The sequence below is a fragment of the Seriola lalandi genome, unplaced genomic scaffold (genome assembly GCF_002814215.2).
Source record: "Seriola lalandi dorsalis isolate HSWRI2012SDOR001 ecotype SW California unplaced genomic scaffold, Sedor1 jcf7180002054805, whole genome shotgun sequence".
Lineage (NCBI taxonomy): Eukaryota > Metazoa > Chordata > Actinopteri > Carangiformes > Carangidae > Seriola > Seriola lalandi.
In genome coordinates this window covers 610,888-628,133 of record NW_019525358.1, presented here as the reverse complement: position 1 = coordinate 628,133, position 17,246 = coordinate 610,888, and the positions used below count along the sequence as shown (strand labels likewise).

The 17,246-nt window shown below is 40.5% G+C and overlaps 1 protein-coding gene across 1 annotated transcript; it reads left to right on the top strand.

Moving 5' to 3' along the window:
• Positions 1–4,751: 4,751 nt before the first annotated feature.
• Positions 4,752–16,893, top strand: wnt2ba (wingless-type MMTV integration site family, member 2Ba). Its single transcript, XM_023426064.2, has 5 exons — positions 4,752–5,392; positions 8,498–8,718; positions 9,560–9,837; positions 10,996–11,260; positions 14,183–16,893. Exons 1-5 carry the CDS (start codon positions 5,214–5,216, stop codon positions 14,410–14,412), a joined length of 1,173 nt encoding a protein of 390 aa, XP_023281832.1. The 5' UTR covers positions 4,752–5,213; the 3' UTR covers positions 14,413–16,893.
• Positions 16,894–17,246: the final 353 nt, after the last annotated feature.

The following is a 17,246-nucleotide window of genomic DNA, read 5'->3' as shown; positions in this document are numbered from 1 at the left end:
CCTTCAACACCATAAAATGCAACAGCTTAAGCAGAGTGATTATGTCTGTAAATGTAGGTGTCCTAACAATTTGGGGACAGTTATTGTTTGTATGTTAAGGTTCATACAGAGTTTCAGAAAGGCAAAACCTGAGTATATTAGTAACAACAGTTTTTTTTTAAATGCGTAAAGACACTTTAAAAGGTTACAAAGACTTCTTACTGCATATATAAACATAAGCGATTGAGTTAGTACTTAACTCTGGCCTATTCTACTGTCCTGTGGATGCATATTCAGTGGCACGCATATGCTCTGTGTATTTCATGAGTCAATGTTTCATATCTGTGTTTCGTTCTATGGTGACTGACTGTGTTGGAGTCTTACCTCCTGCTCCTTAGTTGCAAAGAAGTTAAGAAACCTTTAAGTGGGACTGAACTGTTTATTTTGCGCCCTGTGTTGCTTCAACTATAAACACTGGTCTTGTGGTATGTTGTCTAAGTGATGCAACTTCAGAGAGAGAAAGTGGGTGGTGGTGGTGATGAGACTGCAATTGCGAAAGTGGACAGAAAATCCAGCTGATTACTTGACAGATATCTTCTGTGTGTGCTACAGTGCCACAGTATACTGTATACAGTGCCTTGCTCACACTCTCAGTCCGTCAATGTGCCCTGACATCCACACCAGCAGACATATGCAGAGCGCACGCTGACTTGGCTTTCCGTCACACTAAATCCCCCCACCTGGTTGTTGGAGAAGGGTTGGCTGGTTAACGGGACGGGTCACCTCTCCTCTGCTCAGCTCACCTAATTAACATTCCAGCGTAGGACAGCAGGGCCGCATCCCAAATCCAGCACAGGCATGCCTGGTCCTCCAGCAAAGCCCAATCTTTCTCAGCCTCCATAAACACAAGCTCAGGTTGATGAGCTGTGAGGGGCCACGTCCTCACTGCTGTCGCTGCCAGTATGGCCGCTCGCTCATCTGCACTATACTGTACCGTTGTTCTCTGCAGGGACACACTCCACGACAATCAGCAGAAGACATAAAGATCTATATTCTAAAACCTTGTATTATTGCTGTGAGAAATCCTAAAACCATTGGCATTCAGTAAAATAAATGTCAATCTCAGCTTGTACAGTACAAAAATTATTTTTTGGATTTTTCTGAATTGGACTTCTGCCTTGCTTTCAAAGCTCGTCTTACACATCTGCATTTACCTGAAATGTCTTTGCATGCATTAATATTCAAACACTCACTTAATATTCAGACTCTGACTTCAGGCTTTGAGCTGCATGACTTGGATAAAAAATGATGCCTTTCTAAAAATTTTATTCCAGCTTCTATTCCAGTCGTGACCCCAAAATGGATCTTGGCTCACCTTCCGTTAGGATTCCACATGACAAGAGGGGTAATAATTACGTTTTTTTGCATAAGAATAAATCTCAGAGAAGTAGGTTACATTTCTTTTTAAGCGCCCAGCCTCAGAAAGTTGGCACATCCTGTTTATGTTGGACTGAATGTAAAGAAACTTATGTTGCTGCAATTTGTTCTTAGACTGATGCAAATCCGTTGGATCCTCTCTGTTAGGTTGTATGAGACATGCTTGTGATAAAGAACTATATAAATACATGAACTTGAAGTTGAACTTGAAAAGGGTTGCTGCAGCCACATTGCTCCTCCTGGACAAATCTGGTAAAGAGCTGTACTTTATGACTGTGTGATGCACAATGGCAGAAATACAATAAGACTCATGGTCTCATGGCTGCAGTGTCATGTTGTGTGAATGAGATGACAAAAGTGAGGTCAAGGAAGGAGCACGTAACACACAAATTTACAACCCGCTGCAAGAAAGCAAACTACGTTCGTCTCGTCTTCCATTTTCTGTGTCTTTATCTGTGACGACTGCTATCACTGCACTGGCTCCACACCAATCAACACTCATCGACATCCGAGCACTCATCTGTGCCGCAGCATGTAGTGGCCCAAATCTCTTTCTTATTCTCTTGCTCTCTTCTTCTTTTCCTCCCTCTCGTCCTGTTTTTCTCCGTCCAAATTTAGCCCAGACCATGAGATGGTCCTAGAATAGGAGCTCAGGCCCCCACACTGAGCCTCTTTAAGACCACAGCTGGAGCTGGCTCAAAGCGAGACAGAAGGAGAGGGAGGGCCGGATGACAAGTGTTATCGCCACCATCACCTGCTCCCTGTAAAGCAATTTGTTATAGAGTTGTCACTGTAAAATCCATAGCTTGTCCTAGGGTAAAGAAAGACAGGGTCACATGTAATGAGGATCCGAGTGACGCTCCAAATGCAGATATGACATAACTGAAGGACAAACAGCTGGGCTATGTGTGTGATATAGAGTGAGAGGGGAAAGGACACAGATTTGAAGCCTGAAGCGTTTGAATATATATTGTTAAGTAGAAAATGTTGTTTGGAGAAAACGATTTTTAAAAAAGTATTTGCTTTGCTTAGAAAACGATGCAATTTGGAAAGTGACCTCACAGATGACAAACACACACACACACACAGTCTGTGCCGTGGCATTTCTAGGCAGCTGCATTGTTATTGACCTTTACTTAGGTCCCTAACTAACACCCCTGGATTTGCACTGATTAAAATGACCTCACACTCTCTTATGCACATGTCGTCTCGCCAATGCCTTTCTCTACCTGCTAGACAAACTCAGCGCCAAGTGACTCACTCAAGTCGCAGGGATACAAGCCAGAAATGCCCTTGAGGTGGGTCAGATGTTTCCACACTGGCTCGATGAGACAAACCTGTTTCTGGATCGAGACTGTTGATATGAGCTGAACTACAAACATAAACTCCACTAGCATTACAGGGGAGGTTCAAGCGCTCGGCGCTGGGAGAAAGATATTTACTCTCCCACCCCAAGTCACTGGGCATAAAGGCAACTTTTTAAAAAACATATTAATCATATTCCAGTAAACGCCTGTATTAGCAATGTCAAAAGTCAACCACTGAGCAAATAAGAGGCTCCTTCTATGCTGCTCACCTGAGGGAAATGAATTCCAAAGGCTGAAGTGTTTTCTCCACACTTACTAGAGGGAGTTCATTAGTTTTGTCTTTAATGTCAAAATATTTGCTGTGAATGCATCTTAACTCCAGTGCTGCTCCATTCTGAGCTTGGAAATAAGACTCTGCCACCTTCTGGTGCCTCATTCCAGACGCCTTGAACGTTGATTCTTCAGGACACTCACCCTCACCTCTCGTCTCTTCCACCTCTATGAGAATAATAACCCAGGTTCCACTAAAACAACATATTTTTCATATACGTTACAAATCTATTTACCCAATATTGCCATTGTGTTTCTCCAATGTTACAGTTCTTATTTCTAGCTTCTTTGTAAATTTGACATTTACTGTTTTTCAGTCCATGCTGAAGGAGGGATCTCCCCTTTGTTGCTCTTCCTAAGGTTTCATCTTTCCCCCACGGGTGAAGGTTTTCTCGGCAGGTTTTTCCGGTCTTAACCGAGGGTCCAAGGATAGAGGGTTTTGTCTGCTGTACAGATTGTTAAGCCCCTTCAGGCAAATATTTATGATTTGTGATTTTGGGCTACAGAAATAAACTGTTCTTCAGGAAACAAGTTTAATTTTTAAAATGAAACCAGTGCATTTTAACGATTGTGAAACTCCTTGAGAATGGGTTTCGTGAGCCTGGAATTATAAGATGTTTTTAAGTGTTTAGTTCTGTAAGGAGGGCATTGGACTGAGACCAATCACACAGAAGCAGCAGACATATGAAACAATGTCTAAAATGCCCCTGGCAAGGATTACCCATCTCTATGGAGACACTAAGTTCCTATTTAATGATGTGTCAAAGCACGAAAGCTTGACCACATATAGCTGGAGGTTCCCGAGCAAAACTTTCCCTCTGCACTAATGACACGAACGAACAACAGCGAGGACCAACCTGTGTTTTCTTCCTTATTAATACTATTATTAATCTTTGTGAATAAATGAGTGATTGAACACATTGGCCACAGGAGACTTTTTGCCTCAGTTGCATAAGTCCTACATTGTTTTGAACACAGGGATTTTAAAGTTTCTGTTATGAAAATAAAACTACTTTTAACACAGAAATTAACCAAAAGTATTTTGGTATTTTCAAAGCTACATAAATAAATAATAATAAACTGAACTCTACAAATGTCACGGTACAACAAAGACCACAAGTCCCTAGGGAAATTTTATTGAACAGTGCTATTAGAAAGACTGTAATACAATAAAGTACTAACTATTTTCATTCTTCATTAATCTCCTGATCACTTTTTTGAAAAATTAATCATTTTGTCAAAAAATACCAGAAATTGGTATTGAAGAGCATCAAATCCTCATAGGAGACAATTCTTCATAGCAAATGTCAAAAACTTACAAATCAATTAACCGATTATCAGAATAGTTGCCAATTCTTTTTACTGTTAATGGACCAATGGATTGATGATTAATTGTTGCAGCTATAGTACAATATATGATAACTGAGTGCAGGCACAAACTCTTCTTATTTCTCTCATTATTAAAGGAATGTTATTGGGCAGAGCTGTGTTGTTCTTAGGTGGTAAAGCGGTGAATGCGTTGATTTGAAACTGGCAGGGATTACTTTCCATCAAACTAAATATACACAGCTCCTGTCCTGCTGTCTGTAGGTCTACATACCGCTGTTTATAATTTTCTGACAAAGGGGGAGGTGGGGGTAGGGTCACGGACAGCTGACGCACCGGCGCGCAGCGCTGCGTGCTTCAGGGGCGCATCTTTATTCCGGCTTCAGGAGGAAAGGTGCGCACAGTGTCTGTCCCATCCTCGGAAATAGTTCGTCCATTCGACTCATCTGATTTCAGTGACTTTTACCACTTTCACTTCTGTCTTATTTTGTACATTACAGCTTCCTGCGGCGTCAGTGACTTTAAACTCGCTGCGCAACAGCTGAGGAGAAAAGGTGAATTTAATGCTTATATACAAGACTGTTAAAAAAAAAAAAAAACAGACATCTGAGGCGGAGGACTCACCCAGCTCACTCAGTGCACGTACAATCTCCGACGCCAGTGAAGATAATGGATCTACAGAGAGAAATTCTGCACGGCATTATCACACTAACAGATCACTGATGGAGTTTAAGACCACTTTTCCTCCATGGGAAGTTTTTTTCGTTCCCCAGTGATGGACGGAGGACAGTCATCAAGGACTTTCACACCTGATTGTGCAGCCTTTGCCAATACATGAAAGGCAGAAACATGTTTTGTCTGATGAGATCTGGAGGCGTATCAGACAGCAGCAGGGCTATGGGGATCAGACATAGGACAAGAATACAACATCACTCCAAACCCATCTCTAAGATATACTTCATTTTTATTCTGCTTCTGCTCATTTTCACACCGAGAGTGGATTCATCGTGGTGGTGAGTGACATCTTAATGCTCGAGTCTGTTTCACTTCCAACCACCATGGACGTTAAACATCTGTAAAATAAAATATGTATACAAAGTGCTGCAAAACTTATGATGCACACCTGACTAAATTTAAATCATTTATTCCGTTTCATGTACTTACATTTACACATTGTTTAAAACTATTGTCTCACACATGATTTTTGTGCTACACCTTAAAATTATTAATTTGATTGGATTCATTTGTAAAGGTAGAAATTTATCTAATGAAAAAAGGCCAAAAAATGGTCTGTACATAACTTCCACCATTTGATAGACTTGATTTCAAACTTGAAGCCAATCTGTTGCACTTTTTCGCCATCACACCTAAAATCCCTACTTTGCCACAGTTCATGTCTGTGCTTATAAAATGTCTTTTCATCTCCATCTTAACTTTACTTTGCCTGTGCACTGGAATTTTCTGAACGTGTGCTGACATTATGTTGTTTTTTTTAACACATCATTTCAAAGTGAGATGTTCAGCACAGCAATGTGTGTCATGTGCTTATGAAGATTAATGGTGTTGGGGGGTGGGGGGGGGGTCTCCCCTATCCATCCATCTTGCCCAGAGTAAGTGGCAGGTGCAAGCGCTGGTGCATGAATAAATGCCCCTTGATGATTTCTCTTGAGGTTTTAAACGACCAGAGGGTTTAAAAAAAAAAAAAAACATTGAGGGGGGACAGTTAGCACCCTCCTTATCCCACCCACCTGAAATAATTCTCATGTGTCAGGTCCCACTTACCAGTGTATTTGATGTGCACTTTATATTTAACCACAGCGAAGCTCTTCTAGTTCTACATTTTTTTTATCTTTGTTATGGGACGCAGGGCAATAATTGAATTTGCCTCAGTTTTACAGATGGATTTAGATTAAAAACGCATCCTTTGTAAATAATGCTATGAATGTTAATTTCCCAAGAGAGCCAAAAGCATATGTTATCGTATTTGCTATTGTGTTATCCCTTTGCTGTCTTATGCAAATACATTACAAATAAACTGTGATTAAATCACTGAGAAATTCCAGAGAAAGCGAATGAGTCACAGAGTACAAAGGCTTGGAAGCTTTGTGTCCAGGTGATTAATACTTATATAATCCTGGTTTGTATTGTTGGCCTATTTTTAACTGTTGCAATAATTTAGATGAGCGCCATGTGTCTTGCTGCACAAGACCCCCTTCCCTCTCTCCCTCTCTCTCTCTCTGTGTGTGTCCTCTTGGAGACAGTCAGGGGTCTTTTGGCAAAGCTGGTATGTTCAACACACAATAAACACAAGTAGTGCTTCTGCTCTGCTTTACTGCTCAGGCAGATAGTCGCAGTTAGAACGGGACTGGGACAGCCATAACAGGAGTGGAAACTGCCTGCTACGTCTGTTTCTGTCTCGGTGGCCAGGCGACACAAATGTGGCTGCGATTAGGGACTATAATGATATCCGGATGGAGAGTGGAGCGTGCAGGCTTAGAGGGGGAGGGAGGTGGGGGGGCTTCGCCATCATATGGTTGATCTGTGAGGATGTGAGGCCTGAACGCCTGAGTTTGAGTGGTCACTTGTACTGTAGATGACTGTCATCATGTCCCGCTGATAAGAGCCCCCCCCCCCAGTGTCACAATACCACCAGCATGTGATCCGTCCTTTTAAGAGTTGCTACAAAGTCAGGGATTATGTCTGAATGGAGCAGGAAGCAAAGGGCCTATCACAGGGAACGAGGTGCTTTTCACTGAACGTGAGGAATTTAATAATCTCTTCTACATCCTGAATGTCCAAGTCTCAACTAGAAGAGGGATATGGATGTGAGGAAAAATAAGCAACAGCCAGTAATCTAAACTTCAAGGAAAAGCCAGAAACTTAGGGAAATACTTACTTCATAATTATGGGTCACTTGTTTAAGCATGAGCATATGAATATCTTGAGTGTTAGACAAGATTAACACCACTCTCGTGTCTGTGCACCAAATATTAAGCTGCCACCAGTAACCAGCTAACTTAGCTTAGCACAAACACTGGAAACTGACTGAAAAGACAGCAGAATTCACTTTACTAACACCTTCAGCTGACTAATTAGCATGTTGTTTGTTTAATCCGTACAAAAACCAAAGTGTAAAAGTCACAAATCACCGTTTTATAGAGAGACTATTTCTTGATCAAAGTGACTTCCTGGCGTTTACACTGCTTGCTGGGCAAATGGTATCCTGACTTTTAGTCCATAGAATGCATCAAACTCCAAAAATGCTGGATCCTACCATTACCCATAGTGCAACTCCATCTTTCATTAGACCCCTTCTTGCCTGGTAAACACCCACGTCTTTCAGACTCCATTTCACCGATTTATAACATAGACTTTCTGTTATAAATTCTTGAATTCTGAGTTTGCGTCATATCATTCCAACTATAATTACCAACAGCTGAGTGGGAAAACCCATTCACATCAACCTCTGACTTGTAAGTTTGAGTCAGAGATATTGGGAAATGTTGACAGGTGGTCCACGATATCTCCCACATGGTGAAAAAAAACTAGATAAGAGTCAACAAACCAGTGGCAAAATGTCAGCAGAGCCATTTTTGCAGGGAGTTAACCCTTAAATAAAATTTAATGTAAGCACAAATATAGTTCAGTTAACCTAAAATGAGTTCTACACAATTTGTTTGTATGTGGCTGGTTTGACTTGTTATTGAACCACTACAAATACGAAACACAACAAAGTGGCTGCTTCAGGCTAATTACTGGTGTGGCTACATAGTCAGTAGAGGGGGTAACCATTGTGGAATAATGCGGGAATGCTCCCATGTTGGAATTATGGAGGATTTTCCCATTGTTTCTATTCTGCTGACATTATGTGAATACCACTTAAAACATAACTGAGATAACCCGGATGACGTCATAATGACATCACCAAGGGTTATTTTTCCAGACCTGACAAAGCTGCTCCAAAGCCACAGAAGACATTAAGCAACTTCACACAAGCTAAGTTGTAGTCCTTTACAAGTTATTTTGGTGTTAAAAAAAAAAAAAAAAAAAAAAAAAAATGGTGAAGTGCCCCTTTAAGTCATAATTTTTTATACCGTTTGTTGTATTTATGTCTGCAGGTACATCGGAGCACTGGGAGCAAGGGTGATCTGTGACAACATTCCCGGCCTGGTGAACAAGCAGCGGCAGCTCTGCCAGCGACACCCGGACCTGATGCAGTCCATCGGAGAGGGAGCCAAAGAGTGGATCAAAGAGTGCCAGCACCAGTTCAGACATCACCGCTGGAACTGCAGCACGCTGGACCGGGACCACACTGTGTTTGGCAGGGTGATGCTGCGAAGTGAGTCTGCACATGTGCGACTGGTATTTCTATCTGTGTGGTTCTTTTGTATGTGCGTGACCGTAGTTGTTTATGTCAGCCACACTTGAGTTCATCATCCTCGTAAACATCTCCGCTTTACCAGATAAGCACAGAATTAATAGGTGTCTTTTTAAATTAACTTTGCCCTAGAATACAAACAGAAAGAGAAAGTGCTGTCTTTTTTCTTTTTCTTTTTTAACCTTCTCCGGGAATGAGGGAAGATTGGGAAAGTGGATGTTCTCTGAAAACAAGTAGCAGATCGAGAGATCCACACTGGTGATGTATAAACAGTAATAGGAGATGTAAATATTTGGGTAGATGTTTCTGGCAGCCAGACAAAGCTTTACTCCCTGACATATCGCCTGTGTTCTGCTTCATTGCGTGAGTAGGAATGAGGACAGGAGGTGGGTGGGAATGCCAGACCAAATAACCCCCAAAATCTCCTCTTGTCTGAAATGAAAACACAGCTCAGTGACTGAGAAAGCTGCCATCTGTGCAAATTAAAAGGTGAAAGGAGAGTCGACTGGACTGTGATGTTATAGCTGATATGCTGTTACCTCTGTCTGGACCATCCACCATAAATGGACTGATTTCTGTGCTCTTGCTGTCTGGAATATGCTTGAGAAAGGCTGCTTTACTGAGTAGTAACACAGTGAACTTGGGCACTAAAAGAACAGCTTGAAGCTTACCAAAAATAGTAACAGAACCAGTTGCATTGCTTTCCCATATCAAATAAAAGCACTAGTAAAGTTTTCTTTTTCCACCTATAATAGTATGTTTTCTGATATAATTGCAACACTTCTCATTTCTGTGCACCCAGGCAGCCGAGAGGCAGCGTTCGTGTACGCAATTTCCTCAGCAGGAGTGGTCTACGCCATAACCAGGGCTTGCAGTCAGGGGGAGCTTAAGATCTGTAACTGCGACAGCCACAAGCGGGGGCGAGCTAGCGACGATAGGGGCAATTTTGACTGGGGCGGATGCAGTGACAACATCAACTACGGCATAAAGTTTGCCAAGGCCTTCGTAGATGCTCGGGAGAGGATGGTGAAAGATGCCCGGGCGCTGATGAACCTGCACAACAACCGGTGTGGTCGGATGGTGAGTAGGAGCATAAATGTTAAAACCTGAGATTTGGCAGCATTCTGTCTGCAGCTTAAGCTGCGTTTTGACCGAAAAGTACCTGGAACTTTTAGTTCGGTTTAAGTTTTTTCACTCAGTGCTCACTTGCTCGCTCCCTACGGATTTTTAAACATCGCGGGTGAAATAAAATGCAGCGAGTACTCAACCAGTCAGAAATGTTCAGCATAGCAGACCACACCCCCCAAGGTTCCTGAACCTTTGGAAAGTACAAACCCCCGACCAGGGACTTTTTCAGGTGTCGATCAATTACCCTGGAACTAAATTTAGACCCTGGTTCCTGCGGTGGAAATGCGTATAGTTCCTAAAAAGGTTCCTGGTTCCTGGGGAAAGTTCGTGCAGTGGAAACGCAGCCTTAGAGACAATTTTTCTAAAAATCAGAACTTAGAAATTAGGAAACAATGAAAAAGCTCACCAGAACTTCTCAAAAATGTATTTAAGTGTCTTGTTTTGTCCAAATAACAGTCCAAAAATCAGGGATACTCCATCTGTAGTCAATTCAGCTGGATTGGACATGATTTAGAAATGCAAATACCCCCGATTGTTCAGTTTGCCTCAGCTGCCAGTTCTAGGTAGAGTCCTGGTTGCTCCAAAATTTTTCCATTTAAGAATTATTACTGTGCTATTCAGTGCAGAAGAAATATTTTTGTAGTCTTCCCCAGATCTGTGCCTCAAGACAATCCTGTGTCTGAGCTCTGCAGGCAGCTCCTTTGACCTCATGACTTGGTTTTTCTGTGAGACCTTACATAGATGTTTGCCTTTCCAAATCATGTCCAATCAGTTGAATTTACCACAGGTGGACTCCAATCAAGGTGTAGAAACTTATCGAAGATGATCAAGAGAAATGGTAGGCACCTGAGCTAAATTTCAAGTGTCATAGTCAAGAGTTTGATACTTATGGCAATGTGATATTTCAGTTTTTCCTCTTTACTAAAATTGTAAAAATTTCTAAAATTCTGTTTTCACTGTGTTTAGACTAATGATGTGAAAAAATTGAAGGGGTCTGAACACCAAATGCACTGTAGCTAACAACTGTGCCAGCAGGGCTGATCACACCTACATCATGCCACGGGCAACATTATAGGCTTAACACCCTGTCACCTTTGACCTCTGCTCTAGGCAGTGAAACGCTTTATGAAGCTGGAGTGCAAGTGTCACGGGGTCAGTGGCTCCTGTTCTCTGAGAACCTGCTGGCTGGCTATGTCTGACTTCAGGCGAACTGGAGACTACCTACGCAAGAAGTACAACACAGCCATCGAGGTGACCATGAACCAGGACGGGACGGGTTTTATGGTGGCTGACAAGGACTTCAAGGGAAGCACCAAGAATGAGTTGGTATACGTCGAGACCTCACCAGATTACTGTCTCATGGACCGTGCAGCAGGTGAGTGAATGAATGAAGAGAATGAAGAATTAGGTTTTCTGAAAAATTTGAAGCTGCTTGCAAAGTGTATTGATACTGTGGGTGCACATAAAAAAACACATAGGGGAATGAAAAAAGAAAAGAAAAGAAAAAGCACAAGTGGCTGTAACTGTCTGATGATGAGCAAAGCATTCGGACCTCTGGGCTTTTTTCACTTTTCAATCACAATTATCTTAAAGGGTCATGTACCCATACCATACTTGAGATATTTCATATTTGAGAGCTTAAACACTTTAATACATATTGGCGAGTGTACATTTTGCTACATAAGCACACAACATTAACAAACATTTCTTGATAAGAAACCATAAGGTACTGAGCTAAAAAATAGACTTGTCAGTGTTCTCTGGTGGACAAACTGTGTAATGACTTCACCTTTGTAAATCACTTTTTTTTTTGTTCTGCACTTTCTTGTTTCTTATCGCCAATGATTCATTGCTCTACTTTTGAATTACCATCATATGTAATCAACGTTTGGTTTGTGACACTTTGAGCATCGAAATATAACCAACTTGATGTCATGTTACAGACGTCATGAACATTATTCAATTTTATGTGAAATATTTCATAACATGTACATTATGCCGGTTCTACATCAGCTAAACACCATCGGCCTATATTTTGAGATTCAAGACTTTTTGAGCTTGTGTTAAAATAATTTAATGATTTTTTCAGATAGCAATTGCAACACCAACTTTCTAATTTTCATTCAAAAGTTTCATGTGGATTGGTCCAAAGTCAGTTTTACAAATCCTTTGAGAATCAGAGATCCATCCACTGAAGGCTTGCATTCCTTCACAGCTTAAAGTTCAATGATTTGACCTTTAACATCTCCTTTAATTCCTTGTGTTTGCTTTGCCTTGTTAATCTCTGTCTCTCTCCTCCAATCCAGCCTCTTCAATAGAGCGTGAAGGAACTCACTAACTCTCTGTTAATAGGTTAGGTTAGATATCATAGTGCGGGAGACATGACGGTACCACTTTAAACATATTCTCCCACACCTCCCTGCTGTTAGCTTGGTTGCAGGTTGACAACTGAGGGGTAATGAAGGTGTGTTCACTGAAAGGGAAGGCCTGTCCTTCCTTGTTAAAAGGTGATCTTAAAAGAAGCTTATGACCCTCCTCACCACTAATCTCCATTGTATAAAAATTCACAGCCTAAGGATACATGCAGGCTTATTTTTCAAATCCCTCCTTTGGTCAGTATTAAGCTCCACTCGCTAGAGCCTGAGGGCAATATCTTCTCTTATTCTTTTCTCTTTACTTCAGGGATGCTCTGTTATTAGACGTGGCATCTGATAGGCTTAGATTTTTACACCCGAGTACATGGACACCTTTGTGTTTGGGTCTGAGACTATTCTGTCAACGTGTCTGGAAGACTAAACCCTGCGGAGAGTGTGGGAAAACTGATGTTTCACTTTGGAAAAATGGTTTCAGTTTTCAGCATCGGAATCTCCATTGATGTTTCAGTGATCATCAACAAAGCTATATGCCATCACTGCAGGTTTTCCAAAATGTAATTAAGTTGAGCTGATATAGGGCAACTAATAGGTAACCACCTGTATAGAGTCACTGTATTTGCAATAGAAAAGGTACATGTCATTCCTACTTTAAAGAATAGTTGTGAGTTCTTATTCCTTTAAAACTGCACTAATATATATTTTTATGTTAACAAGAGTAATGTGGAAGGGTTCATGGTCAGAGCAAATTATCAACCCACACAGCTCTACAGTAGTGTTGCATCTTTTAGCTCATTGTTTTGGTTTTATGGCCCTGAAAACTCAGCTCTAGCAACTAGCTAGTGAATACAGTGGAAGATTTAGCTACTGAACAGCCGCATATTTTTCATTTATTCACTTTAAAAGCAGTGTGTGAATAATGGACTTATCTATTGGACACATGAATTTGATGGAGAACTCGGTGAGTGTCACTGTTCTATCCAGTCATTAGATATTTGAGGCTGCAACATTTCGTTACCTTGGTAATACTGTACACAATCTCTGTTTTCAGCTTTCACAATGGTGGTTTTAAGTACTATCCCTCAAGTTGAATTTTGATGATGAAATACTAAAAAGATACTGTACATGTCAGTAAGCAAGTTGACTCAAAGTTAAAAAAAAAAAAAAAAAAAAGAAAAGAAAAAAACTTAGCCATGCTAGTGAAACGTGCCAAATAAACCAAAGTATTGGACAAACTGAATTCTTGACCTGATGAGGGCACTAGATGAAAAGTCAGGGGATCACCAAAGGTCAGAAAGAACAAGAATACCTGCATCAAATTACAAGGTCATTCATCCATGTAACAGTTGTTTAGACATTTCATTCAAAAATCACAAATATCAGCCTCATGGTGGCGCAAGACGAAATGTCAGGTGATCAGCAAAGTCATTAGGATTCTTCCTCTAGGCATCATGAATGTCTGTACAATATCTTGCAATCATCTAATGAATGTATTTAGTTAAAGTTTAGGTTAGTTGTAAGAATAAGGTTGGAGTACCAGTTTATCTTATTTATTGCAAACATAACAGTCATTGTGTTTCCTACAAATAAACATGAATTTCACCATTTCTCAAAAAAGGTTTGTCATTTATTTTGGCTGTTGATAAACACGCAGATGACTGTGTTAAGAATCCTCTAAGACTGAAATGCAACTATAGTTTATATAATAAATCATTCATGTTCCTCTAAACTAGAAGGTCAATAGTCCCTACAATTTAAGTCCTACACAAAGTCAAAAAAAAAAGAAAGGAAGAAAGTGTACATTTTTGAAATTGTCACATTAATTCTGATTGAACGCTTTGATGATTCAAATGGAATCATCCAGTGGATTGTTATCTACTATTACGCCAAAACTACAGCATTTTATTCTTTTCATCTCTTCACAGGCTCCTTGGGCACAGCGGGCAGAGTGTGCAACAAGTCGTCGAGAGGCACAGACGGCTGTGAGGTCATGTGCTGTGGGCGAGGCTACGACACCATGCGAGTCAAACGCGTCACCAAGTGTGAGTGCAAATTCAAGTGGTGCTGCGCCGTGGAGTGCAAAGACTGTGAGGACCTGGTGGACGTTCACACCTGCAAGCCCCACAAGCGACCTGACTGGCTGGACATAACTTAATGAGGAGACGTGACCAATCACAGCCACCACTGACTCATTAACCTCTGCGCTAATGACTGCATCTTATTATGAGATATAAATCTCTTAATGTTATACCTCTGGCTTTCGATCCTTTGACACTTCCTGAAGCAGAGACTTCACAGACTGTTATTGGATGATGCTAAACTGGAAATTAGGCCCAGTTACTGATTGTGTGTTGCTTTACTAAGTGTTTCTAAGAACAATTTGTTGATTTTTTTTTTTTTTTTTTTTTTTAAACACAAACTTGGAATCTTTGATACAAAATGGCTGAATATTATATTACTCTGTTGTAAATGCACCCTTGGTTGAGGCAGAGATATGGGGTAATGTCTGCTTATTTGACAGTATGTAAAGACTGTGAGAGCACATGATTCAGCTCCAACTTATGATCATAATAATTGAAATATTTAGCCAGAAGAGAGAGAGAAATAAAGAAAGATGGAGAAATCTTTGAGATATTGTACAAACACTGACACTGTAACATTTAAATGACAGGAAGCATTGTATGGTACTGCAACAAATCATTTAAAATACAAAAGACTGTTCACTTCTAATTAATGCAACTCTTAACAAACTAACAAAAATGTCTTTTTGATTAAGGCCAGATAATCGCACTGTGAAACAAAAGGAACCAGAAGCAGGAGAACATCCAAATAATGTCAGTTTAAGTGGCAGCATCCTGTAATTTGCTGCGGTGTAGGATTCTGAAAGGTTCTCGGGAGAAAAAGGACACACTAACAAGAAAAATGAATCTACTGTTATCTGAAAAGAGTCACCGTTTTCACACAGCGTCCTGCATATTTGAATATCTGTGAATGGTTTAACGATTTCTGGTTGTGTTGCCTTATGGAAATTTTTCTAATTTCTACCTCTGGTTCTTTTGTCTTTGTTTCAATTTTTACTGACACCATCATGCAGCTGTTCAGACAGACAACAATACCGCATAAAACCACAGCTCCCATTAGTCATTTCAGTTAGGCCTTTGGGACAAAAAAAACGCTGAATCCAGCTCAACTTTTGCCGTAATGTCATCCCACGAGCATATTCCAATCAAAGACATGAAAGCATATTCGATGTAGATTACTTTGTGATGTGAATGCCTCCCCAAAGTTGTAAGTTCCTGTGCCGTAGTATGAACTGCAATGCACTGATTGGGCGTCTGATAAGCCTGTCTCAAACCAGCCTTCTCAAATCCTATATACAACGCAACCACTTTTTTAAAAGATTTTTTTTGATAATTAACTACAGTGTCACAAAGCATGCAGCATTGTATGCTGAAACATTATCATACATCCTAAATGATGTGAACAGCAAGACCTGAAAGCTGACAATTCTAATTACTGTGTACAGGAAGATATTAAAACACAATGTTTCTGATTATTAGAGTTCTGTGAGGTCCTGTGGCCATTTTCAAATCTGTCATTACATTCTTATATCCGATTGTATGTGAAGCTTTTCTCATCACTTGGTCTTGGTTTCTTCTATCATCATATTGTGACAGAACACTTTTACAATGCAATCTTATGCAACTGTGCTTTCAGTCCTTTGTGCACATACTCACTGGCTCTGACTGGTTTGTGAGAGGTGAAGTATTTCATGAAACCGGGCCAAGACGTTGCAAAAAGAGCAGTGAAGTAGCCACGGACCCTGAATTTGACTTTTCAGCATCTGGTAATGCAGCCAGACATCATGTTAGGCCATTGGAGACACAACCCGCAGAGGGATTTATAGATCTAAATGAATCTGACAACAAGCTGTGGATGCTTAGAGTCAACAAATTGTTTCAAGTCCACGTAATGAGGAGGAGAGCCAAAGTAAAGTGCTTTGAACAAGGCCAAATGACACGCCATGTCAAACGTTCACAAGTCAAATGTTAATTGCAAACAAAAGAGCATGTTTTGAATGTAAATGAAGAGTATGTTGGCTGTGTTTTTCTTAAAGATTAGAAAGGTGAGAGCTGTTCACACACAGTGGGGGCCGACCTGGGCCTGTGGTCCTTCAGCCTTCAAAAATTCATTTTTCTTCTCCCCAGTTCTTCTGAGTGTAATGAAGCACAACACTGACGATTCCAGTGCAATGTGAAATTTAATATTAAATGCTAAATCCACATTGGAAACGACTGGGCCTGCACTGATCTGTACTGTGGATGTGGACAGGTTGAGGGTGAAAGTCATATGTACATGAAATCAGACATAGGATTAAAAGATTTGAATTTTCAGATGTACTCTACTTACATTTGAGCCAACAAAAATAATATTTTTTACCATCATGGATACCATGAATTTTTGACTGTTTCATTAAGACTGAGGCTACATTTTTGAGTCCAAGTCAATCTTTAGGTCGGTCAGCAATTGGTACAACAGTGTCCTGGTGTGTGTTACTGTCTAGGGAGGTATTTTCACCTTGGAAATGTAGGGACTAAAATACCTTACTGGTTCTATATTAAACCTTGTTGATCCACCCTGTCACTTTCATTAGAGGTCTTCCGTTCTCTTCCAGCTTATATGGTCTCCAAGCTTTAGCCCTGATTCAGTTATGGCGTGGAGATGATAAAGATAATGCAACCAACCAGGTTAGTGTTTAGTGTTAATTCAATGTCAGTTAACTCCATAGTATATTTCCCAGAACCGTGACTGGACTGGCCGATGGTAAGCTTAGATAGCAACAAAAAATACATCATAAAAATATCTCCAAAGTTGAATTACTTTCATAGCTTTTACATCAGTGGATAGCATAATGAGTTGCTGTACACACAGAGTAGATTAATAATACTTTACTGATCTTCATATCTGTCATAGTATCCATGCTGCTTT

Coding starts and splice junctions, on each gene's coding strand:
- wnt2ba (XM_023426064.2), top strand. CDS start 5,214: ATGAAAGGCAGAAACATGTTTTGTCTGATGAGATCTGGAGGCGTATCA. Junction 8,719..9,559: donor TGGCAGGGTGATGCTGCGAA/GTGAGTCTGCAC, acceptor CTGTGCACCCAG/GCAGCCGAGAGGCAGCGTTC. Junction 9,838..10,995: donor ACAACCGGTGTGGTCGGATG/GTGAGTAGGAGC, acceptor CCTCTGCTCTAG/GCAGTGAAACGCTTTATGAA.